This window comes from Siphateles boraxobius, unplaced genomic scaffold (genome assembly GCF_051911475.1).
Source record: "Siphateles boraxobius isolate OS27281-9 unplaced genomic scaffold, OSU_SipBor_1 97, whole genome shotgun sequence".
Classification (NCBI taxonomy): domain Eukaryota; kingdom Metazoa; phylum Chordata; class Actinopteri; order Cypriniformes; family Leuciscidae; genus Siphateles; species Siphateles boraxobius.
The window spans coordinates 2386733-2407500 of NW_027509227.1; the positions used below are offsets into that span (position 1 = coordinate 2386733).

A 20768-nucleotide genomic window follows, 5' to 3' on the forward strand; every position below is an offset into this window, starting at 1 on the left:
CAGTAGAATACAGTGGAGTAGAGTAGAGTACAGTAGAGTATAGAGTACAGTAGAGTACAGTAGAGTAGAGTACAGTAGAATACAGTGGAGTAGAGTAGAGTACAGTAGAGTAGAGTAGAGAAGAGTACAGTAGAGTAGAGAAGAGTACAGTAGAGTAGAGAAGAGTACAGTAGAGTAGAGTAGAGTATAGAGTAGAGTACAGTAGAGTATAGAGTAGAGTACAGTAGAATACAGTGGAGTAGAGTAGAGTACAGTAGAGTACAGTAGAGTATAGAGTAGAGTACAGTAGAGTATAGAGTAGAGTACAGTAGAGTATAGAGTAGAGTACAGTAGAATACAGTAGAGTAGAGAAGAGTACAGTAGAGTAGAGTATAGAGTAGAGTACAGTGGAGTATAGAGTAGAGTACAGTAGAGTACAGTGGAGTAGAGTAGAGTACAGTAGAGTACAGTAGAGTATAGAGTACAGTAGAGTACAGTAGAGTAGCATGTGCTGCCCGTTACACTAATGCAGTTAGTGACACACCGACACACAACACACACATTCAGACTGTACAGTTTTTCTTATTTTTTCAAGGTTTGCGTTCTCGAGACACCAGGCACTGTTGTGTGAATGAGCGGCCGGATCGGAAGTGAATCAATCAAATCTAACTTTATCTGGACAATAACTTTATTCTAGATCTGCTGTAAAGCCTAAACAATATCTGTAACTGTAATCTCCTATTATCACTGTAAAGCTGCTTTGAAACAGTCCATAAGCAAGCTGTAGAGAGCAGTAGAGTATTGTACAGTAGAGAGCAATAAAGTAGAGTACAGTACAGTAGAGTAGATTAGAGTACAGTAGAGTAGAGCTATCAAAAAGCACACTGAATTAACTTTCAATTGGTTAGAGAAACACTGTAAAGAGAAACTTCCTTTAAAGACATTCCTCGCCTGTTTATAAAGAGAAATCATCATCATCGTCAGCCTCATTCATTTATCCAGATTAATGAACATCTGTCAGTAACCATAGAAACACTCCATACTGTAAGACTGACTTCAGATAAATACATACATATTGATTTCAATATTCTCATTCAATACTGTCACACTAAGAATTTTACTGTGAACAAGTCATAAAACATTAATGAAAAAGACGCTGCAATTATTTTCATTAATAAGTAGCTGGAAAATATTGAAATGCTGAGAATACAAAGACACAATACAAAACTAAAGGAAGTTGTAAAAGTTCAGGAAGGAAGGAGCCAATCATTCCTCTTTAAACACATTCAGTTTCCAGCCTTGAAAATAGGGTGAAAGAAAGAATGATCCTCAAACCACACAGAGCGTAACATGAAGACAACAAAACTAAAGTTTGTTAAGAACCAACATCTGAAAAGATATTAAGATATCTCTAACGCAAAACATAAAGAGCTTTTTCCCATTGTTGAACTGTCACTGTTGGCATATAACAAGACAAAGATTACTAAAGTCGACAGATTTGACTGACAGATCTGCCAATATCTGTGTAAAAATAAAATAATGATGCAGCCATCTTTCTTAAGTCATTTTTATCCTAATGTAATTGGGCTCCAATTCTCCAATACCCTCCTCTACAAAACAGTGGATTAGTAAATATTCAGTAAACATTTAATATGTGAAATATAGCAATGGTTTAGCGTATTTATTCCATGATTTATAAGTTATGGCTTGATCATGCTGTGTTGAGTCAGGAAACGTGCTGATGGCGCCCTCTTGTGCATATATAGTCAAGTCAAGTCAAGTCAATTTATTTATAGAGCACAACATAAACACAACATTAGTTGATCCAAAGTGCTTTACAGACGGACAAAAATAAAAATTAAAAATTAATAAAGAAAACTATTAATAATAATAAACGAATAAAAGAACATTTCTACGTACATTTACACAGTGTACCATACACAGCGTCACTCAAATGCAAGAGTATAAAAATGAGTCTTTAGGCTAGATTTAAAAGCATTGAGCGATGGAGAGGCCCTGATATTAAAGGGTAAGCTGTTCCAAAGTTTAGGTGCAGCAACCGCGAAAGCTCTGTCGCCTTTTGATTTGCAACGTGAACGAGGAACTGATAAAAGAAGCTGGTTACAGGATCTTAATGACCTAGAGGTTGTATGTGGCTGGATAAGTTCATAGAGATAATCCGGGGTTGATTTTTGGAGAGCCTTATATACAAAAAGAAGGACCTTAAAATCAACTCTAAACTTGACAGGGAGCCAGTGCAATGAAACAAGAACAGGAGTAATATGCTCCCGTTTTTTTGTTCCTGTCAGCAGTCTGGCTGCCGCATTTTGGACCATCTGAAGCCGAGATAGAGTGCTTTGTGGAAGACCGACATATAGAGAATTACAATAGTCCAGTCTAGAAGAGATTAGTGCATGGATGACAATTTCAAGATCTTTTTGAGAAAGAAAATGTTTTACCTTCGCAACAGATCTGAGGTGGAAGAAGCTACTCTTTACAACCGTGTTCACCTGTTTGTCGAATTGTAGTGAAGGGTCAAAATAGACCCCTAGATTTTTTACATAGGGTTGTAAGCTATCACTGAGGGAGCCTAACCTACTTGTCAGAGTAGTATTGAGTGCAGTGGGGCCTAGCAGAAGCACCTCAGTTTTGTCAGTGTTTAGTTGCAGGAAATTGTTCGCCATCCAAATTTTCACTTCATCAAGACATGATAAAAGGAGTTGTATAGAGAAATCATTTTCAAGTTTGATTGGAAGGTAAAGTTGTAGGTCATCGGCGTAGCAGTGATAGTTTATGCCATGTTTCTGGAGAATGGAGCCCAGGGGAAGCATGTAGAGTGAAAACAACAAAGGGTCAAGAATAGAACCCTGGGGAACACCATAAGTGACGGGTGCAGTAGGTGAGGTAAACGACCCGATATTTACTGAAAACGTCCTACCCTTTAAATAAGAGTTGAACCATTGTAATGCCGTGCCTTGAACCCCTACTGTATATTGAAGTCGTTTCAAGAGGATGTCATGGTCAATCGTGTCAAAAGCTGCACTCAGATCTAGCAGTAACAGAATGACAGATGACCCTGAATCAGTAGACAACAATAGATCATTTGTAACTTTAAGCAAGGCTGACTCTGTACTGTGAAGTGCTCTAAAACCAGATTGTAACTTATCCAAAATGTTAAAGGCATCTAAGTAAGAAGTAAACTGTGAGAGCACTGCTTTCTCTAAAACCTTTGAAATGAATGAGAGTTTAGAAATTGGCCGGTAGTTACTAAGAACAGATGGATCAAGGTTAGATCTTTTTAGCAAGGGCTGTACAGAAGCATGCTTAAAAGACTCAGGGAAAACCCCAGTGGACAGAGAACTGTTTATAATAGTTAAAAGCGCAGGGCTAATAGTGTCTAATACCTCTCTAAGCAAACGGCCAGGCAGTACATCAGATTGACAGTATGTCACTTTCATTTTGGAAATTAATGCACTTAATTGAGACTGAGACATTGGTTTAAAACTAGTAAAATTACTAGAAGGAGAGATAAGGGGAGAAACAGCCGTGTCAGAAGGAGAGAGGCGAGATCTGATATCTAGTATCTTCTGTACAAAGAAACCTAAGAATTCTATACAGGTCTCGAGATTGCCAACAGGAGCTGAGCAGGTGGCTGGATTAAGAACTGAGTTTATAGTTTTAAAAAGAACTTGTGGCCTGTTTGCATTCATAGCAATTAAATTTGAAAGATATTGAGACTTTTCATCACTGACCGACTTTTGATAGGTGGCAAGACAATCTTTTAAAATTTGATAAGAGACCTGTAGCCCGTCCTTTTTCCACCTGCGCTCAGCCCTTCTGCATTCCCGTCTGAGCACACGGGTAGAGTCATTTAACCAAGGTTGAGAGTTTGATTTAGGTTTTTGCCTTCTAGGCTTCAAAGGGGCAACAATATCCAATGCAGTAGAGCAGGCAGAGTTGAAGACGAGAACCAACTCATCAGTGTTCATATCAGGTGACAAAGAGACCTCACAATTAGAAAAGGTGGTTGAGAATTCTAGTGCAGTAGTGGCATGAAAAACACGGGAGCAGCACACAGGCTGAAAGAGGATGGGCTGTACATATGGAATTGCAGGTTCAAATAAAACCGAATAGTGATCAGAAATACCAGCATCAAATACTTCACATGAATGCATAGAGAGACCACGAGTCAAAATAAGATCTAGTGTGTGGCCCAGGTTGTGAGTAGGAGAAGAGACACACTGTGCGAAACTGAGTGAGTCAATGAGGTTCATAAAATTTTTAACCATAGGTTTAGAGGGGCAGCAAACATGGATATTGAAATCCCCCAGAACCAACAGTCTATCACAGCGTGACACTTGATTTGACAGGAAGTCTGAGAGCTCATGGATAAACGTTGTGTTGACTTTCGGTGGTCTATAAATCAGGATGCAAATTAGAGGACCATTTAGGTCGATGTGCAATAGTTGTGCTTCAAAACTGGAAAAAGTATCTACGGGCAGTAGTTGACATTTAAATGACTTCTTGAAGATTGTAGCTAGACCACCACCAGATCCATTTGGCCTGGGAGTGCTGTAAAAGGAACAGTCAGGAGGAGATAATTCGCCCAGAGACGAAACATCGTCAGATTTCAACCAGGTTTCAGTCACAAACAGAAAATCCAAGGCATAAGATGAGAAGAAGTTGTTCATAATGAATGTTTTATTTGATAGTGATCTAGCGTTTACTAGAGCCATTTTCACTGAAGGCTGAGCTGATGCAGAGGAAGTTTTAGCTGGTGATAGGGCCCCAAGTGGGGCATATTCCAGAGAACGGTGATTTGCAGAGTTAATATTTCCGCCTTCTCTGCGAGATTTTGTAGACAGCCGACGAGAGGAAGACCAGACGACGGGAATAATACATCCGTCAACTGAGTCAACTGAGTGAGCTGAAGTAGAGAGCCCAGTACAATGTTTGTGGGAGCCCCGATGTATGTAACGAGGCCGGCGGGCGATACCAAGAGCAGCGCAGTGATTGTAAAGATTAGTGGGCAGCGATGACCGAACTTTAGGGTTCAGATGGTGCAGATCCAACGACGAATAAAAAGTCATGTCATAAAAACCCCACCGGCAAAAAGGCAGCAAAGTTTCTTGAGACAGCGCGCAAAAATAAGAAGAAGCAGATAAAAAAGTTACGTGCAATAAAAAGAGGATGATCATCCTAGAGTCGCGCATACCCAGCCAGATTTTAAACCACGTTAGCCAGCACACCGGGCAGCTGAACTACTACACAGTGCAAGTATGTGGAAGATACAGCCCTTTCTAAGACCATATCAACCTGACTAGCATATGGCAACCAATAGTCCGAGAGAAAGTAGAAGCTTACTCACGGAAAACAGTTGAAGTAGCCTGTTTGCTTCGGTGGCGAAAGCTCGCGTTTGGCAGGTAGCAGCTTGACTGAAGGGATGCAGAGAAAATTTTTTAAACAGCACCGTAATTCAGCGTTTAAAATCAGCGTTGAAAAAAAAAAACACGCTTGAGTAGTCCATAATTAGTCCACAGTTTGTCACGAAAACAAAAGGATAGCGAGATAGCGAGAGAGCAGCGGCTGTCAGAACACGCCAGCGTTCGCTCAGACCGGAAGTGTCTATATATATATATATAAGTAATGTTATATTCTTTTCTTTAGAAATGGTTTTAGAATGCTTTAATTCATAGCTAATATAACACACATAAATATTGTACATAACCTCACAAACAACAAGTAACACTTTTGTAATCTGATGACATAGGCTAATCTAGATTAAAGGTTGTATCAGTGATTTCAGGCCCAAAAATAAATGTCTAATCTTTTCTAACGATCCGCTAGCTGCCCGCCCCATAAGCATGCCGTCCAAGAACCGCGTCTCTGTAGGCAGCCTAGGCTCTGAGATCTGCACACAAAAACAAATGGGTACAACCAACACTCAAAACCAAAATAAAGTGTTCCAACCAATCACTGACAGGGGCGGGTGTTGTGAGGTTTTGCGCTCGTGCACGGCTGGACGCGAAATCGGAGCAACACCCGCCCCTGTCAGTGATTGGTTGGAACACTTTATTTTGGTTTTGAGTGTTGGTTGTCCCATTTGTTTTTGTGTGCAGATCTCAGAGCCTACGCTGCCTACAGAGACGCGGTTCTTGGACGGCATGCTTATGGGGCGGGCAGCTAGCGGATCGTTAGAAAAGGTTAGACATTTATTTTTGGGCCAGAAATCACTGATACAACCTTCAAATGAATAGTATTGCAGTTTAAATTTTATAGCACTTAAGTGAGCGCTGTCCAACAGCTAGTTTCGGGTAATTTGTGTTTGCTGTGTTAATTGCTGGGCAGAAACAGCAACTGTAAAACAGATATAAACTCCAATTGATCCAGAACAAGGCCAGGACAAGCAGTCAGTCCGCGAACAAGAGAAGAGCGCCAAGTCGTTTTTCTGAATATCCAGTTCTCCTGTTGTTTCAGTGTAGTATCTACCACAAGGTAAGGTTGTTTTCAATTCTCTGGTTATTTTCTGTTTTTGCCTTCTCATAAATTTGTATTTTAATTAGACGCGTTCCCACTTTATATAACAGCCGCTCTGAATAGTATTGCAGTTTAAATTGTATACCATTTAAGTGAGCGCTGTCCAACAGCTAGTTTCGGGTAATTTGCGTTTGCTGTGTTAATTGCTGGGCAGAAACAGCTATCCTCACCCAGGCGTTAGTACGCATTATATCTATGTAGTGTGCGCGCTGTCGCGGAAGCGCCACCAGAAGCGTTCAGCCTCCCCGTGTGAAGACCGACTCGGGTAAAGACCATCGACTCTACCTGTGCGACTCCACCGAGCAAGGACTCCGGCAAGGCACTTAAGTATCGTCTTCTCTCCTTTTCCTTTCCCACTTCTATCGTATTTCCCTTTCACAACATGTGCTTTCAATACATTCTTGTTGTCTCTCGACAACGTGCACTCATCACGCACAGAGGGCAGCGCAATACTGCTAATCTGAGTCCCATTCTCCTATCCACACACACACCTCTCTCTCTTTCTATGGGTCTATGGAATTGTCAGTCAGCAGTCAATAAGGCTGACTTCATTCCGGCCTTTGCTTCTCATTCTACTCTTAAAGTCCCTGTAAAGGCAATTTAAAAAAAAAATTCTAAACACATTATAAATGTTAGAAATGTATTGCTAAAACATATTACAAAGACTGTGAACTGTGAAGTACTGAATTGTGGAGTTAGACCGTTAAACAGTTTTTCACCATTGATATTTTACGGATTTTTTGGGCGGGGCTAAAAGGGTACTCGATGACGCACTGGAGCCCCTGAGGCGGGCCGCTCCCCTAACATTATAAATAGAGCACATTCGCATCAGTTTGCCGCTCAATCGCGAGTTACTGTCAGTATTACTAGTTCCTACAGCTTACAGTTTGCTAGTTAGCTATGTCTTCGTCACGGAAATGCGTACTACCTGGATGCGATCACGTACAAAACAGATCGGCGTCCTTATTTAAATTTCCTAAATACGATCACATCAAGAAGAGGTGGATTAATTTTGTGAAGAGCCACCTTGATGGAGAGCTGAGGATCACCACCAAAACCTGCCTCTGTAGTGATCATTTTACAAGGGATAGTTTTAAAAACTTTCATCTGAGACAACTGGGATTCACTGAGTTTTATAAACTTTCATCGGAGACAACTGGGATTCGCTGTTACTGGTGAATGGGGCCGAACCGACTATGTCCCGCCTCGGACTTCATCCTCACGTCGCGCCGACAACTGGTGACATCATCGACGGTGCGTGCCCACCAATGAGTGTAAGTTGCCTTGTGTGCTTATGTTATATTTTACCTAATAAGCTGCTAGGAGCATCCATTCCGGCTGTAGCGGGTGACAGTTGAGTGTGGCAACGGCAGCTTTACCACGAGTGGGCGTGGTTTCAGCGCAGCAGTGGACACGCCCCCAGCATTTGAAAGCAGACACTACTGCTCATTTTTCAAGATTTTGATAGCTTATTTTATGTACTTGCCGGCTTTTTTTATCATTCAAATTTGACTGGGTGTCTAATAACACATTTTTCTGTGAAATGACAAACTCAGAACACATACTTCATTTTGACTTTACAGGGACTTTAATATATTGGGCTTGACTGAAACCTGAATCCGTCCAGAAGACTCAGCAACCCCTGCTGCTCTCTCTAACAACTTCTCTTTCTCCCACACCCCTCGCCAGTCTGGGAGGGGTGGGGAGACTGGTCTTCTCATTTCTAACAACTGGATATACTCAACTCTCTCTTCTCTATGCAATAACAACTCATTTGAATATCACGCAATTACACTTACAACTCCCATTAGGATCCATATTGTAGTTATTTATCGCCCCCCAGGTCAACTGGGAAGCTTTGTCTAGGAGCTGGACGTGCTGCTGTCCTCCTTCCCTGAGGACGGCACTCCACTCGTAGTCTTTGGTGATTTCAACATTCATCTAGAAAAGGCGTATGCAACAGACTTCATCTCTCTTCTAGCCTCATTCGATCTCAAACGGCTCATCACCTCAGGTACTCACAAGTCAGGCAAACAACTGGACCTGGTTTAGACACGCAACTGCATCACAGACAACATTTTGGTGAAACCTCTCCATGTTTCAGATCATTTCCTCATTACTTTCAATCTACAACTCACTACCCATGCTCCACCAACTCCCCTACCAGTTACTTTCAGACGTAACCTGAGCTCACTTTCTCCATCCCATCTTTCCTCTGCTCTGTCATCTTCACTTCCCTCACCCTCACAATTCTCATCTCTAGATGTGAATACCGCAACGGATACTTTATGCTACACTTTAACTTCTTCTTTAGACACTATCTGCCCTCTCTCCTCCAGGCCAGCACGCGCTACTCCCTCTAACCCCTGGTTATCTGAAGTTCTTCGGGAACACCGGACTAAACTCAGGGCAATGGAGAGGAAATGGCGCAAATCAAAAGACACGTCTGACCTGAGTATGTATCAATCTCTGCTCTCTTCCTTTTCTGCTGATGTTCACGCGGCAAAATCTTCATATTTCCACAGCAAGATCAACAGCGCCTCTAACACACGAACACTTTTCAAGACATTTAACTCTCTCCTCTGTCCACCTCCACCATCACCACCCACCACCACCCACCTCCTCTTTACCTGCTGATGACTTTGCTAACTTCTTCACCAACAAAACAACCTCTATCAGCAGTCAGTTCTCAACTCCACACACACAGGAACCCAAACCATCCTCTCCCACTACCAGAAACCTTCTCTTTACCTTCTCTCCGCTAACCGAGGAAGAAGTATCTAAACTTCTCCTCTCCAGTCATCCTACCACCTGCCCTCTAGACCCCATCCCCTCACACCTTCTACAAGCCATCTATCCCACACTTCTACCAGCACTCACACACATCATCAACTCATCCCTCCACACTGGCATTTTCCCTACAGCATTCAAGCAGACTCGGGTAACTCCACTGCTTAAAAAACAGCATTAGACACATCACTTTAAGAGAATTACAGACCTGTCCCTCTCCTACCATTCATTGCGAAAACACTTGAACGAGTTGCTTTCAACCAAGTGTCATCTTTCCTGTCTCTGAACAGTCAGCTAGATGTCAACCAATCTGGCTTCAAGAAAGGGCATTCGACCGAGACTGCACTACTGTCGGTCACAGAAGCCCTGCGGATTGCAAAAGCTGCTTCCAAATCTTCAGTTCTCATTCTGCTGGATCTTTCTGCTGCCTTCGACACTGTGAATCATCAGATCCTTCTGTCCACCCTCTCATCACTGGGCATCAAAGGAACTTCCCTCCACCTATCTCACAGGTAGGTCCTTCAGGGTTACATGGAGAGGCGAGGTATCCAAAGCACAGCGACTGAACACAGGGGTTCCTCAGGGTTCAGTTCTTGGACAGCTCCTCTTCTCCATCTACAGCACATCATTGGGACCCATCATACAGGCACATGGTTTCTCTTACCATTGCTATGCTGATGACACCCAGCTCTACCTCTCATTTCAACCAGATGATCCCACAGTAGCTGCTCGTATCTCTAGCTGTCTGGCGGACATCTCGGCATGGATGAAGGAACATCACCTGCAGCTCAACCTGGCAAAGACTGAGCTTCTCGTCCTCCCTGCCAATCCGTCTCTACAGCACGACTTCACTATCCAGCTAGAGTCATCCTCAATCACCCCATCAAGGTCGATCAGAAATCTTGGAGTAATATTTGATGACCAGCTGACCTTCACAGACCACATTACAAAGACAGCTCCTGATCTTCTTCTTAACATAGAAAAATAAAAATAAAAATAAAATTCTTCTCTTTTAAATCTTTCCTTCACTTTTAAATCTTCCCTTGTCTGGCTTTTGCTACTCTGAGCAATGCCTGAACTTTGTATTTTGAGCACTTCTTGCGTCGTTCTTCCCTCTTCACGATGACTCGCTTGCTTTGGTCCTCAGATGTAAGTCGCTTTTGGATAAAAGACTAAATGTAAATGTAAATGTGATCTCAGTTCCAGCAGAGTAATTCAGTACTGTGCCTTTAACACAGATGTAGTGCACTTCTCTCGCACCCTGGATCTTCATCTTCATCACTGTGAGTCTCTCTGTGCACCTGATCTTCATCTTCATCTTCATCTTCATCACGGCGAGTCTCTCTGTGCTACTGATCTTCATCATCATCTTCATCACGGTGAGTCTCTCTGTGCTCCTGATCTTCATCTTCATCTTCATCTTCATCACTGTGAGTCTCTCTGTGCTCCTGATCTTCATCTTCATCTTCATCACTGTGAGTCTCTTTGTGCTCCTGAACTTCATCTTCATCTTCATCACTGTGAGTCTCACTGTGCTCCTGATCTTCATCTTCATCTTCATCTTCGTCACTGTGAGTCTCTCTGTGCTCTGATCTTCATCTTCATCTTCATCTTCATCACTGTGAGTCTCTCTGTGCTCCTGATCTTCATCTTCATCTTCATCTTCATCTTCGTCACTGTGAGTCTCTCTGTGCTCCTGATCTTCATCTTCATCTTAATCAATGTGAATATCTCTGTGCTCCTGATCTTCATCTTCATCTTCATCTTCATCTTCATCACTGTGAGTCTCTCTGTGCTCTGATCTTCATCTTCATCTTCATCACTGTGAGTATCTCTGTGCTCCTGATCTTCATCTTCATCACTGTGAGTCTCTCTGTGCTCTGATCTTCATCTTCATCTTCATCACTGTGAGTCTCTCTGTGCTCTGATCTTCATCTTCATCTTCATCACTGTGAGTTTCTGTGCTCCTGATCTTCATCTTCATCTTCATCACTGTGAGTCTCTGTGCTCCTGATCTTCATCTTCATCACTGTGAGTCTCTCTGTCCTCTGATCTTCATCTTCATCTTCATCACTGTGAGTCTCTCTGTGCTCCTGATCTTCATCTTCATCTTCATCACCGTGAGTCTCTCTGTGCTCCTGATCTTCATCTTCATCACCGTGAGTCTCTCTGTGCTCCTGATCTTCATCTTCATCTTCATCACTGTGAGTCTCTCTGTGCTCCTGATCTTCATCTTCATCTTCATCACCGTGAGTCTCTCTGTGCACCTGATCTTCATCTTCATCTTCATCACTGTGAGTCTCTCTGTGCTCCTGATCTTCATCATCATCTTCATCACTGTGAGTCTCTCTGTGCTCCTGATCTTCATCTTCATCTTCATCACTGTGAGTCTCTCTGTGCTCCTGATCTTCATCTTCATCTTCATCACAGTGAGTCTCTCTGTGCTCTGATCTTCATCTTCATCTTCATCACAGTGAGTCTCTCTGTGCTCCTGATCTTCGTCATCATCTTCATCACTGTGAGTCTCTCTGTGCTCCTGATCTTCATCATCATCTTCATCACTGTGAGTCTCTCTGTGCTCTGATCTTCATCTTCATCTTCATCACTGTGAGTCTCTCTGTGCTCCTGATCTTCATCATCATCTTCATCACTGTGAGTCTCTCTGTGCTCCTGATCTTCATCTTCATCTTCATCACTGTGAGTCTCTCTGTGCTCCTGATCTTCATCTTCATCTTCATCACCGTGAGTCTCTCTGTGCTCCTGATCTTCATCTTCATCTTCATCACAGTGAGTCTCTCTGTGCTCTGATCTTCATCTTCATCACTGTGAGTCTCTCTGTGCTCCTGATCTTCATCTTCATCAGAGTGTGTGTGTGTGTGTGTGAGAGAGAGAGAGAGAGTGTGTGTGTGTGTGTGAGAGAGAGAGAGAGAGTGAGAGTGTGTGTGTGTGTGTGTGTGTGAGAGAGAGAGAGAGAGAGTGTGTGTGTGTGTGTGTGTGAGAGAGAGAGAGAGAGTGAGAGTGTGTGTGTGTGTGAGAGAGAGAGTGAGAGTGTATACATATTTGATTCTTCTTAAATCCACTAAAGATGAGTCCAATGCAATCAGTTTGGTGTTTCCTAGAGGCTCATTGGCACCAGGAACGATAACGATATGGTTCAGTTTCGGCGTCTGTTGCATTAAATGCTGGAGCTCTTTAGAGCAGGATGGATTCTGATTGGCTGTCAGTGTTATACCGTTCATCAGGCATTCTGGAAAATATTTCATTGATATTGTTCGTTGTCGTTATAGTTGTGCTGTATACACATTTAGAATGATTTATGCAACTATATCTATATCATTATTGTTATAGTTATAGTTCTCGTCATTGGTGTGAACGGGTCTAAGCGTAAGGGTTCAAATGCTTATTCTGCATAACTACGTTTTCAGAGGTTTAAATAACATCTATGTTATTTCTTTCATCAGCTGCATTAATATTCAACATGTTATTTACTGTAGAGATAGGGATATGTTTGGTCTAAATAGTTGTGAGTCATTGAAAAGTAGGGGAGACCAGGACAGTTGCAACACTTTTTGCATTTGGCTCTGTTACTCAGAGACGGTTTGGATTAGACAAACTATACAATAAACTTACATCTGTATGTTAATAGTCTAAACCATTTAAAGATAATTACAGAATCTACATTTTTCACAATTTGCATTTGAATGTAAGGAGTCAGATGTTGCAACTGACCGCAGGTCCGGGGATGGTTGCAACACTTTACAAATATAATATATTACAATATATGTAAGTGTTAGCAAAATTATTATTATCAAAAATGTAAGTTATAATAATATTACAGTGTAATTTATTCATCAGCTTTGATTAGACGACAATTATAGATTTGTCTAGATGAGTAGGCCTTATGTGCAGATGTCAAATATTCAAATTGATATAAAATACAGTAGGCTTTTAGTACTTGGAACAATGGAACAATTTATGAGGCAATTAACTTTTATTTAGCCTATTGTCATGTAAAATATTTTTTTTAAACTATATTTTATATTATAATTTTTCATTTTAACAAAATGTTACACATGGTCACATCTGCACGCGTGCGCGCACATAAACACAAACCTCCTGTCCTTGCTCCAACTTGATGAACTATATTATATTTAAGTAAAAACTTATGATTTTTTTTTACATACTGCGGTTGGTTATATTTATGCAGTGTAAGGGAACAGTTGCAACAGTTGTTGAGATGTTGCACCATCCCCGGTCTCCCCTAAGTACTAGTACTTGAGTTGATCTTTTCTAGACTATAAAGTTTAACTATATACTAGTCACTTATGAAATTTGGAATAAGTAAATTTATATTTAGGTACTAATATGTAATGGTTAAAGCGCACCTATTATGCCCCTTTTTACAAGATGTAATATTGGTCTCGGGTGTCCCCAGAATGTGTTTGTGAAGTTTCAGCACAAAATACCCCACAATTAATTTAGTATAAACATTTGAAAATGTCATTTTTGGGGCCTGTTTTAAAAAGAGCTGTTTTGGTGTGTACCACCTTAAATGTAAATGAGCTGCATATCCCCGAACAGCCTTTGGATGAGGGCGTAACTTGCAAACTATAGCAATAAACAGCCGGTAGAAGCAGAATGGCTGAGAGTGAGAGACGAGACCCGCTGTTCTGTATAGCATTCAGCCGTACATGTTTGACTCAGACCCAGATGATGAAGAGACTCCGGCAGAACAAACACTAATGAGAATGGACCAGGACGTCTCGGAATGGTTATTTGATACATTTATGTACTTATAGAGTTTTAATCGCGTCCCCTTTGCAATTATGGATGTTCAACACACACACACAGACACACACAAACTGTGATAACGTTGGCGCAATTTTTTGAAACTACAAACACAAATACTGTGATAACGTTTGCTACGTACAAACGAAATTACATGTATGTGATGTTTCTGTCTGCACAATATCCCTCGTTCTACAGCTTCGTGTCGATGTGCTGGCCTTTGTATAAACATAGCAATTTTGATGTCTTGTCTTTACAGAAAACAAGCACAGTTTTTAATACAATATCTTTAAAAAATATATTCATAAACGTGTGGTGACACACTATACAAACAAGGTTTAAATGATATACACAGACATCGTACGACGACGACAACAACTTTAGACGCATTTGTTGTTGAATTGGCTGACATCGACTGAAATTACTATTTGCTCAAAAATCCTAAAATACACTTACTTCTACTGGAGGTGACGTTGGGTCGCGAACAGTAGGCAACGATCCACACTTAAGGATTAACTTTGAAGCAAGACCTGCTTTGAATTGACCCTCGTTCACAAAACAGTCCGTCAGAAAATGATTCGCGCAAACAAACGTATTTTGGAAGTTTAAGTGGCGCCTTTCCTTCCTAAATAAAATCCATCCACTGCGTTTTCAGTGGCTCTGATGTCGGAAGTAAGTGAAAACCACTATGTACATTATTACATCCCACAACAGAACACTTATGTTTCTTAGGAGACATTTTCGACAAGGCAGGAGAAATCGTCAGAACACCGGCTGTCGTTGAAACAATGGAGGATGGTGGACAGATCACCGAGAGCGGGGTCTATGCCAAAACCACAGTGTCAATCAAACCACGTCGGTGGCGCTTGCTCAATTCTACGTCACACTGAGCCGAATCTTAGAACAGCTCGTTAAGAGACAGTGCTTATGATTTACTGAGATTGTAAAAAAAACACTGGGTGGATTTTTATCATTCTAGGGTGTTTTTGCTCACACACTGCCAACACACATTTATGTTCAAACATCATGTAAAAGTGAATTTTGCATAATAGGTGCCCTTTAAGTACTACTGAATAGAGACTAGTCACTATTGTAATAAGTACTAGTAACTTTTATAATACTATTATACAAACAACAAAAATAATAAGTAAACATTTTTAAAAAAGGCTTGTCATACAGTGTGATTCTAAATTACCAATTTAAGTGTTTTATACCACATGATTGTCATTTGCTGATCACAGGTGAAGCGTTATTCATCATCTTTATTGTATGGTGAACTATCAAACTCAGAGATGAAGGCCACTGAGATGGACACAGAGATCAAACCCTCCGGTGTGGAGAAGAGCACAACCGCATGATGGGTTTGTGGACACGCATACAGTGCAGATATTACAGTGCTTTTGCCAAGCAAAAAATACAACAAAAACATCCTATGAACACTTTGTATTTTGTTTCATGCTAAGTGAAATGATGAAATGCTTGCTTCGTAATGATTCTGTGTAATTTGCCATTCTTTAAAACATTGTTTCAGCCCAGAAAACCTTAGAAATCATTTCTAAATCATACTTTCATTTTGGGAAAACAATCTCATCGATCATTCAATATCCGATTACAGCAAAACTCTGTAGTGGATATGGACTGTTGATTTTTCACCCAACAATCAAATTCTTCAACCATTAGGACTTACATGATGTGACTATGGGAGAAAAGCATTTATTTTACTGTATGTAGAAGGTGATGATGATCCATATAATCCATATGTTGATCTTTTAAGCACAGTGTTAAATATAAAGGATACTAATGTGAATATTTCAGTCTTTACTGTAATTTTTAATGAAGCCTTTTCTGCTCAACAAGGCTGCATTTATTTTATCCAAAATAATGCAAAAACAGTAATATTGTGAAATATTTTTACAATATATATATATATATATATATATATATATATATAATAAAACATATAAAAAGATTATTGCAGCTTTTAATCTCACCATTGCGAGATATAAACATGCAATTCTGACTTTTTATTTCTCGCGATTGCGAGTTTTTACACAATTCTGACTTTATAACTCGGGTCTGCTTCCTAATTGATGAACAGGAATTGTAGTTTGCAAGTAAAGCTGCAAATAACTCCATCAAAGTCAGCTGCTTTCGTAATAATCTCCTTATACGTGCAGCATAATCAAGTGAACATCGCTGCGCGGCGTAAATGATAAATCCACTAAGCAGTCTATTAACGAAAGTGCTTTTCTTCCTGTTTACTTTAAAACAAAAAGTTGCATGGTAAATGACGTAAGTGTCCCTGAACGACATATAGGGGGACAATCGCGCCAGGGCTCGGGACAAGACAACCGTGCCTAGTGTGAGTACACCCTTAGCTTGCAATAATATTTCACAATACAACTCTTTTTACTGTATAAAAGCAGTCTTGGTTAGCATCAGAGACTTCTTTTAAAAACATCTTACCGATCTAAAACTTTTGAACGGTATCCTGAAGGCATTGTAGTAAAAAATGACAAATGTTAGATTAGACATGGTGCAGACTGTCACAGACTGACATTTAAATTCTTGTGCCTATTTCTTTCATTTAAAATTTTACTTGGTTTGCAACCCAAATTTGTGCAAAAATACAACACAAATATCAAACAGACACAAGAGATTTAGGACAACAGCTGGCCAGCAGCTAATTAGTCAGTGAACCTTTGATACCCGAGCTGCCTCATCAGGAACCCACAGGTGTGCTCTATGAGTCTGATGTCTCTCCTTGGCAGGTTTCGCCTCCATATGTTGATGGTGGCTGGTGATATGTCCCCTTCATACATCAAGTTATACAAGTTTGTGGAGGTGGTGAACATGAGCTGATTCAGGGCCGAGGGAGATACGGGGACTCCGAGGAAGGAGTGTATCTTCTCGGCTGTGTCCTGAGGATAATCTACAACATCCTCAAACCTAACCTGAAGAAAGGACTCTTCGGATAAGGTGGACGTGACTCTGAGGACGGCGGCCGTATGGGCGAGCCACAGGTGGGCCAGCAACAGCACAGGATCGGTCTCTGAACGAGATATGAGGAGCCACAGCGCTCTGAACTCTGCTGCGAATGCGGTCGGACACCCATCACTAACCGTATCTTCTTTGAAAAGGAGGGCTAGATGCTGAGGAATGTTCTTGAGCGTGTAAAGGCTAGGTTTGCTATTATACAGCATCAGATAAACCCACGCACGAGGGTCCCTGATGACGTAGATGGCCCTCAGAGATGGGCCGAGGACTTCTTGGAGAAAGGGCAGCTTTAGAGCCCAGCTGCCGCTGCACAGGTTGAGGACGACACGGGCATTAGGGTAGTCCACCGTGTGTCTCCTCAACTCCCTCACATATTCCACATCCCTGTCCACTCGCACACGACCTTTCATTTCAGCCCTGGACTCTCGTCTCCTCAGTCTCTTCCTCTTGTCCTGCGAGAGACTGACTCTTTGGGCCGGTTTCATGTGGCTGGTGTCATGGAGTGGGATATTTTGCAGGAATAAGTGGGTGTTGTGGACCAGTGAATGTAGCCAGCCCTGAATCATTTTAAAACGCCCATACTGTGCTTCTGAGCGTGTCCACTCACAAGCATCTACTAAAGAGTCAAACTCAAACTCTGTTTCAGGTATATCCAAGTGTTCTGTGGGGATGCGTAGGTAGACGAAGTCTGTGTTGTTGTAGAAAAGGTGCTTAAGGATGTCGGACCCGGAGCCAGGCAGCGATGTTATCACTACAGTGGGGAGAGGGAGTTGATGCTGGTCATAAAGTGTCATTTGTTTGCTAAGCTCCGGGTCTGTGGCGGATCCATGCCACTTTACTCCACATAGGAGCTGATCGCAGCTGTTGGAGACGAACAGGAGCTCGCTTATCCACAGCATTAAGACAGAAAGCAAAGCGTAACGGATCAGTCTGCTAAAGCAAGCGTAAAACTTGCGCTGTAGGGTCAGGAAAACAATCGCCACACACAGTAGTACCCCAGCTGCTACATTCACCGTAACTCCAAAGTCAAACAGATGATTGTGTAACTTGGTCTGTTTGAGGACAAGCTGTGTCCCCAAGCCAAACCGGACTATCTGATGTCTGTCTTCCACCTTAGCGTAACCCCCAAACCCCAGATAGCTTGAACGTGCCCCAATGTCTTTGTGATTGGTTACTATCGAAACAATTTTCTCAGTATTGTTGATTGTGAGAGAAAGTTTGAGCCCATTCTTACTGCTTTCAATGAACCTACAGTCAGAAACTTTCACGTAAGGCCCATGCATCACGTACGCCATTCTACTGACTGAATCAGTGAAAGGAAAGGAGACATTGATAAATTGTGTCCACCTCTTTTTAAACTCTGCCTCCTGCTCAGCCTCCTGTATTTGAGTATCAGGACTGTGTCCCTGACTGTCAAACCAAAACATCTTGTAATGAGCATCCCAGACGTCCATCAGCGCCCCATTGTACCTGTCTGAGAAACTATGGGGCACATACTTAAAGTCGATATCCAGGTTGTGAAAGAACGCACTGGCCATGTTCACTGGCGAGTCGTGTCTTTTCTCAACATGGTCGACCACCAGGAGAGTCTGTGAGTTGAGGAGCACCAGGGCTCGGTACACACTCTTCAGTCTCATGGCTGAGGAATACGCAGCGGCCGCTTCTCCGCTCACGAACATGGTGTCTCCGTGGGCAGAAGCGGCGACCAGCTCTCCTGCCGAGTCTCCGACCCCGCCGTCGGTCCAGCGCAGCCACTTCGCACATTCGCCAAGCTGACCTTCCCAAGGGATGTTACACTGGCTTGTCGGGGAAGGGCTGAACACTAACACGTTGTTTAGGAAGCTGTATTTGGGGCCGTATAAAGCCTCGGAAACAAATACTTGTCCATTAGGGGCGAAAGTGAATGAGTTTTGGTCGGGGTGCTCGTGACCAGGGTTGAAGCTGTTCCACCCGTTCACCCACGAGTAAGGCTTAGCATGGACAATGTCAAACACTGCGCGGCCACCCAGCTTTCCAGATTTAAATGAGACAAAGGTGTTGCCCTGAGCCACAGATAAACCTGCGCCGTACGTCACCACGCCCCAGTTGGAGAATATGTGCATCTTGGCCTTACTGTGACCGTAAGGGGGTTGTGGCGTGAGGTCGGCATTATACCAGATAAACTCTGTGTGAAGCGTCGTCCAGCGCTGGGCCAAGGACTGACCCATGGGACCATCTCTAGGCCTGTGCTTCCTAATCTGCTGTGCCAGCCAATTCCCCGACCCGTTTTTGATCACAAAAGTATCTAAAAAGACTAACTGGCTCTCTGGTCCATAGAACCAGTTATAGTTGGAGTCCCCTATACCAACCGTTCTCTGGAACCCGGGAAGCAACGTGGCGTAATAAAACCAGAAGTGAGTGCGCAGCCAGTTGTTCTGTGTGTTGTCTATGTTGAAGTGCCGCTGCGCTAGGAAAACATACTGCGTAACAGACTTAGCTGTGTAGCTCCCGTACGCAACTCCCTCGTCCAGAGAGCCGTCTACAACATGATTTAACAGAAACATTGTCTTCTCCATGTAATTTACAGAAACCTGTTTCCAAACCATGGACTCAGTGATGTCATGTGCGCCCACGACTATTGCTCCGGTCAGAATAGCCATAATATTAGTGGTTTGGTGGTTCTGAAGGAACTGTTTCCCCCAGCCCCGGTACTTCGATGCCTCGTACAGCTCTCTGGTTTCAGCACAAATCTTCTTTAAGTACAGGTCTCTGCGCTGCTGGTCCAGGAACGAGTAGATGAAGTCAAAAGCAGTAGCAAATCCAGTGAGCGAATGAGCCATTGGAACTTCATCATGGGGTGCACTGGTTACTCTCCAGTCCGGATATTCTGACATTCGGTCCATGAACTTCATCAGGAAGAGCAGGGCAGAAGAGTCCTCGGGATACAGTAAACAGTACAGGGCCAGCGCTGGGAGGTTGTTTCCATAAATCTCATTCCATTTGCTGGTGAACTCCTCATGCTTTGTGGGCGGCATGTAGAGCGGGCCGGTCGAGAGCATCGTCATCACAGCGGTCCGGATGACTTTAAAAATCTGGCTATGAGTTGTAGTTGACCTTTGTCTCAACAGTGGTATATCGTCTTGGTTAAAGTACAAGTTAGGATGAAGAATAGAGGCTTGGAGTTTCCGTAGCTCCGCTGGGCCTTTCTCATTGAGCTGGAACTCTCCAAACTCACTAAAAATATCTTTTCCTGAGGCATTAAAGACACCGGAGAATGTAGGTCCCACTGCTAGAAATAGAGACACTACAAATGTAGGCCACGCTATGGACCTCAGAACCACCGTCCACGACATGTTTCTGTTCGTCCTTTGTTTTGCTGGCTATAGCGCTTCTGGTTTGATCAAAGGGAGTTTCTTCATGGCATACATTCATTTGTTATTGACTGCGTTTCTTTGGCCTCCACAGCCTGATACGCTGTTGAAAAATAGAAACAAAATATGAGTGAAATTCTTGCAATTCAACAATATTAAAAATGAATATGATGTTAAAGGGGTTATGACAGGTGAGGGTGATATGACCCAAATCCTATATTGTATATTTTATTTTAATTTAACAATATGATTTTTTTTATTTGTTGGAATAATTATACCATGTTAGATACCAGTTTAATTTAATTTTTTTCACCAATTTCGACATTA

At 42.2% G+C, this 20768-nt stretch overlaps 1 protein-coding gene across 1 annotated transcript in view; it reads right to left on the reverse strand.

Moving 5' to 3' along the window:
- Positions 1–15338: 15338 nt before the first annotated feature.
- The window catches only part of dselb (dermatan sulfate epimerase like b), an 8026-nt gene continuing 2596 nt past the window's right edge, over positions 15339–20768 (reverse strand). Inside the window, exon 2 of the mRNA XM_077224966.1 lies at positions 15339–20544. Coding sequence (XP_077081081.1) covers positions 16782–20423 — 3642 coding nt within the window. The 5' untranslated portion in view covers positions 20424–20544 and the 3' untranslated portion in view covers positions 15339–16781. The remainder of the gene's footprint in view (positions 20545–20768) is intronic.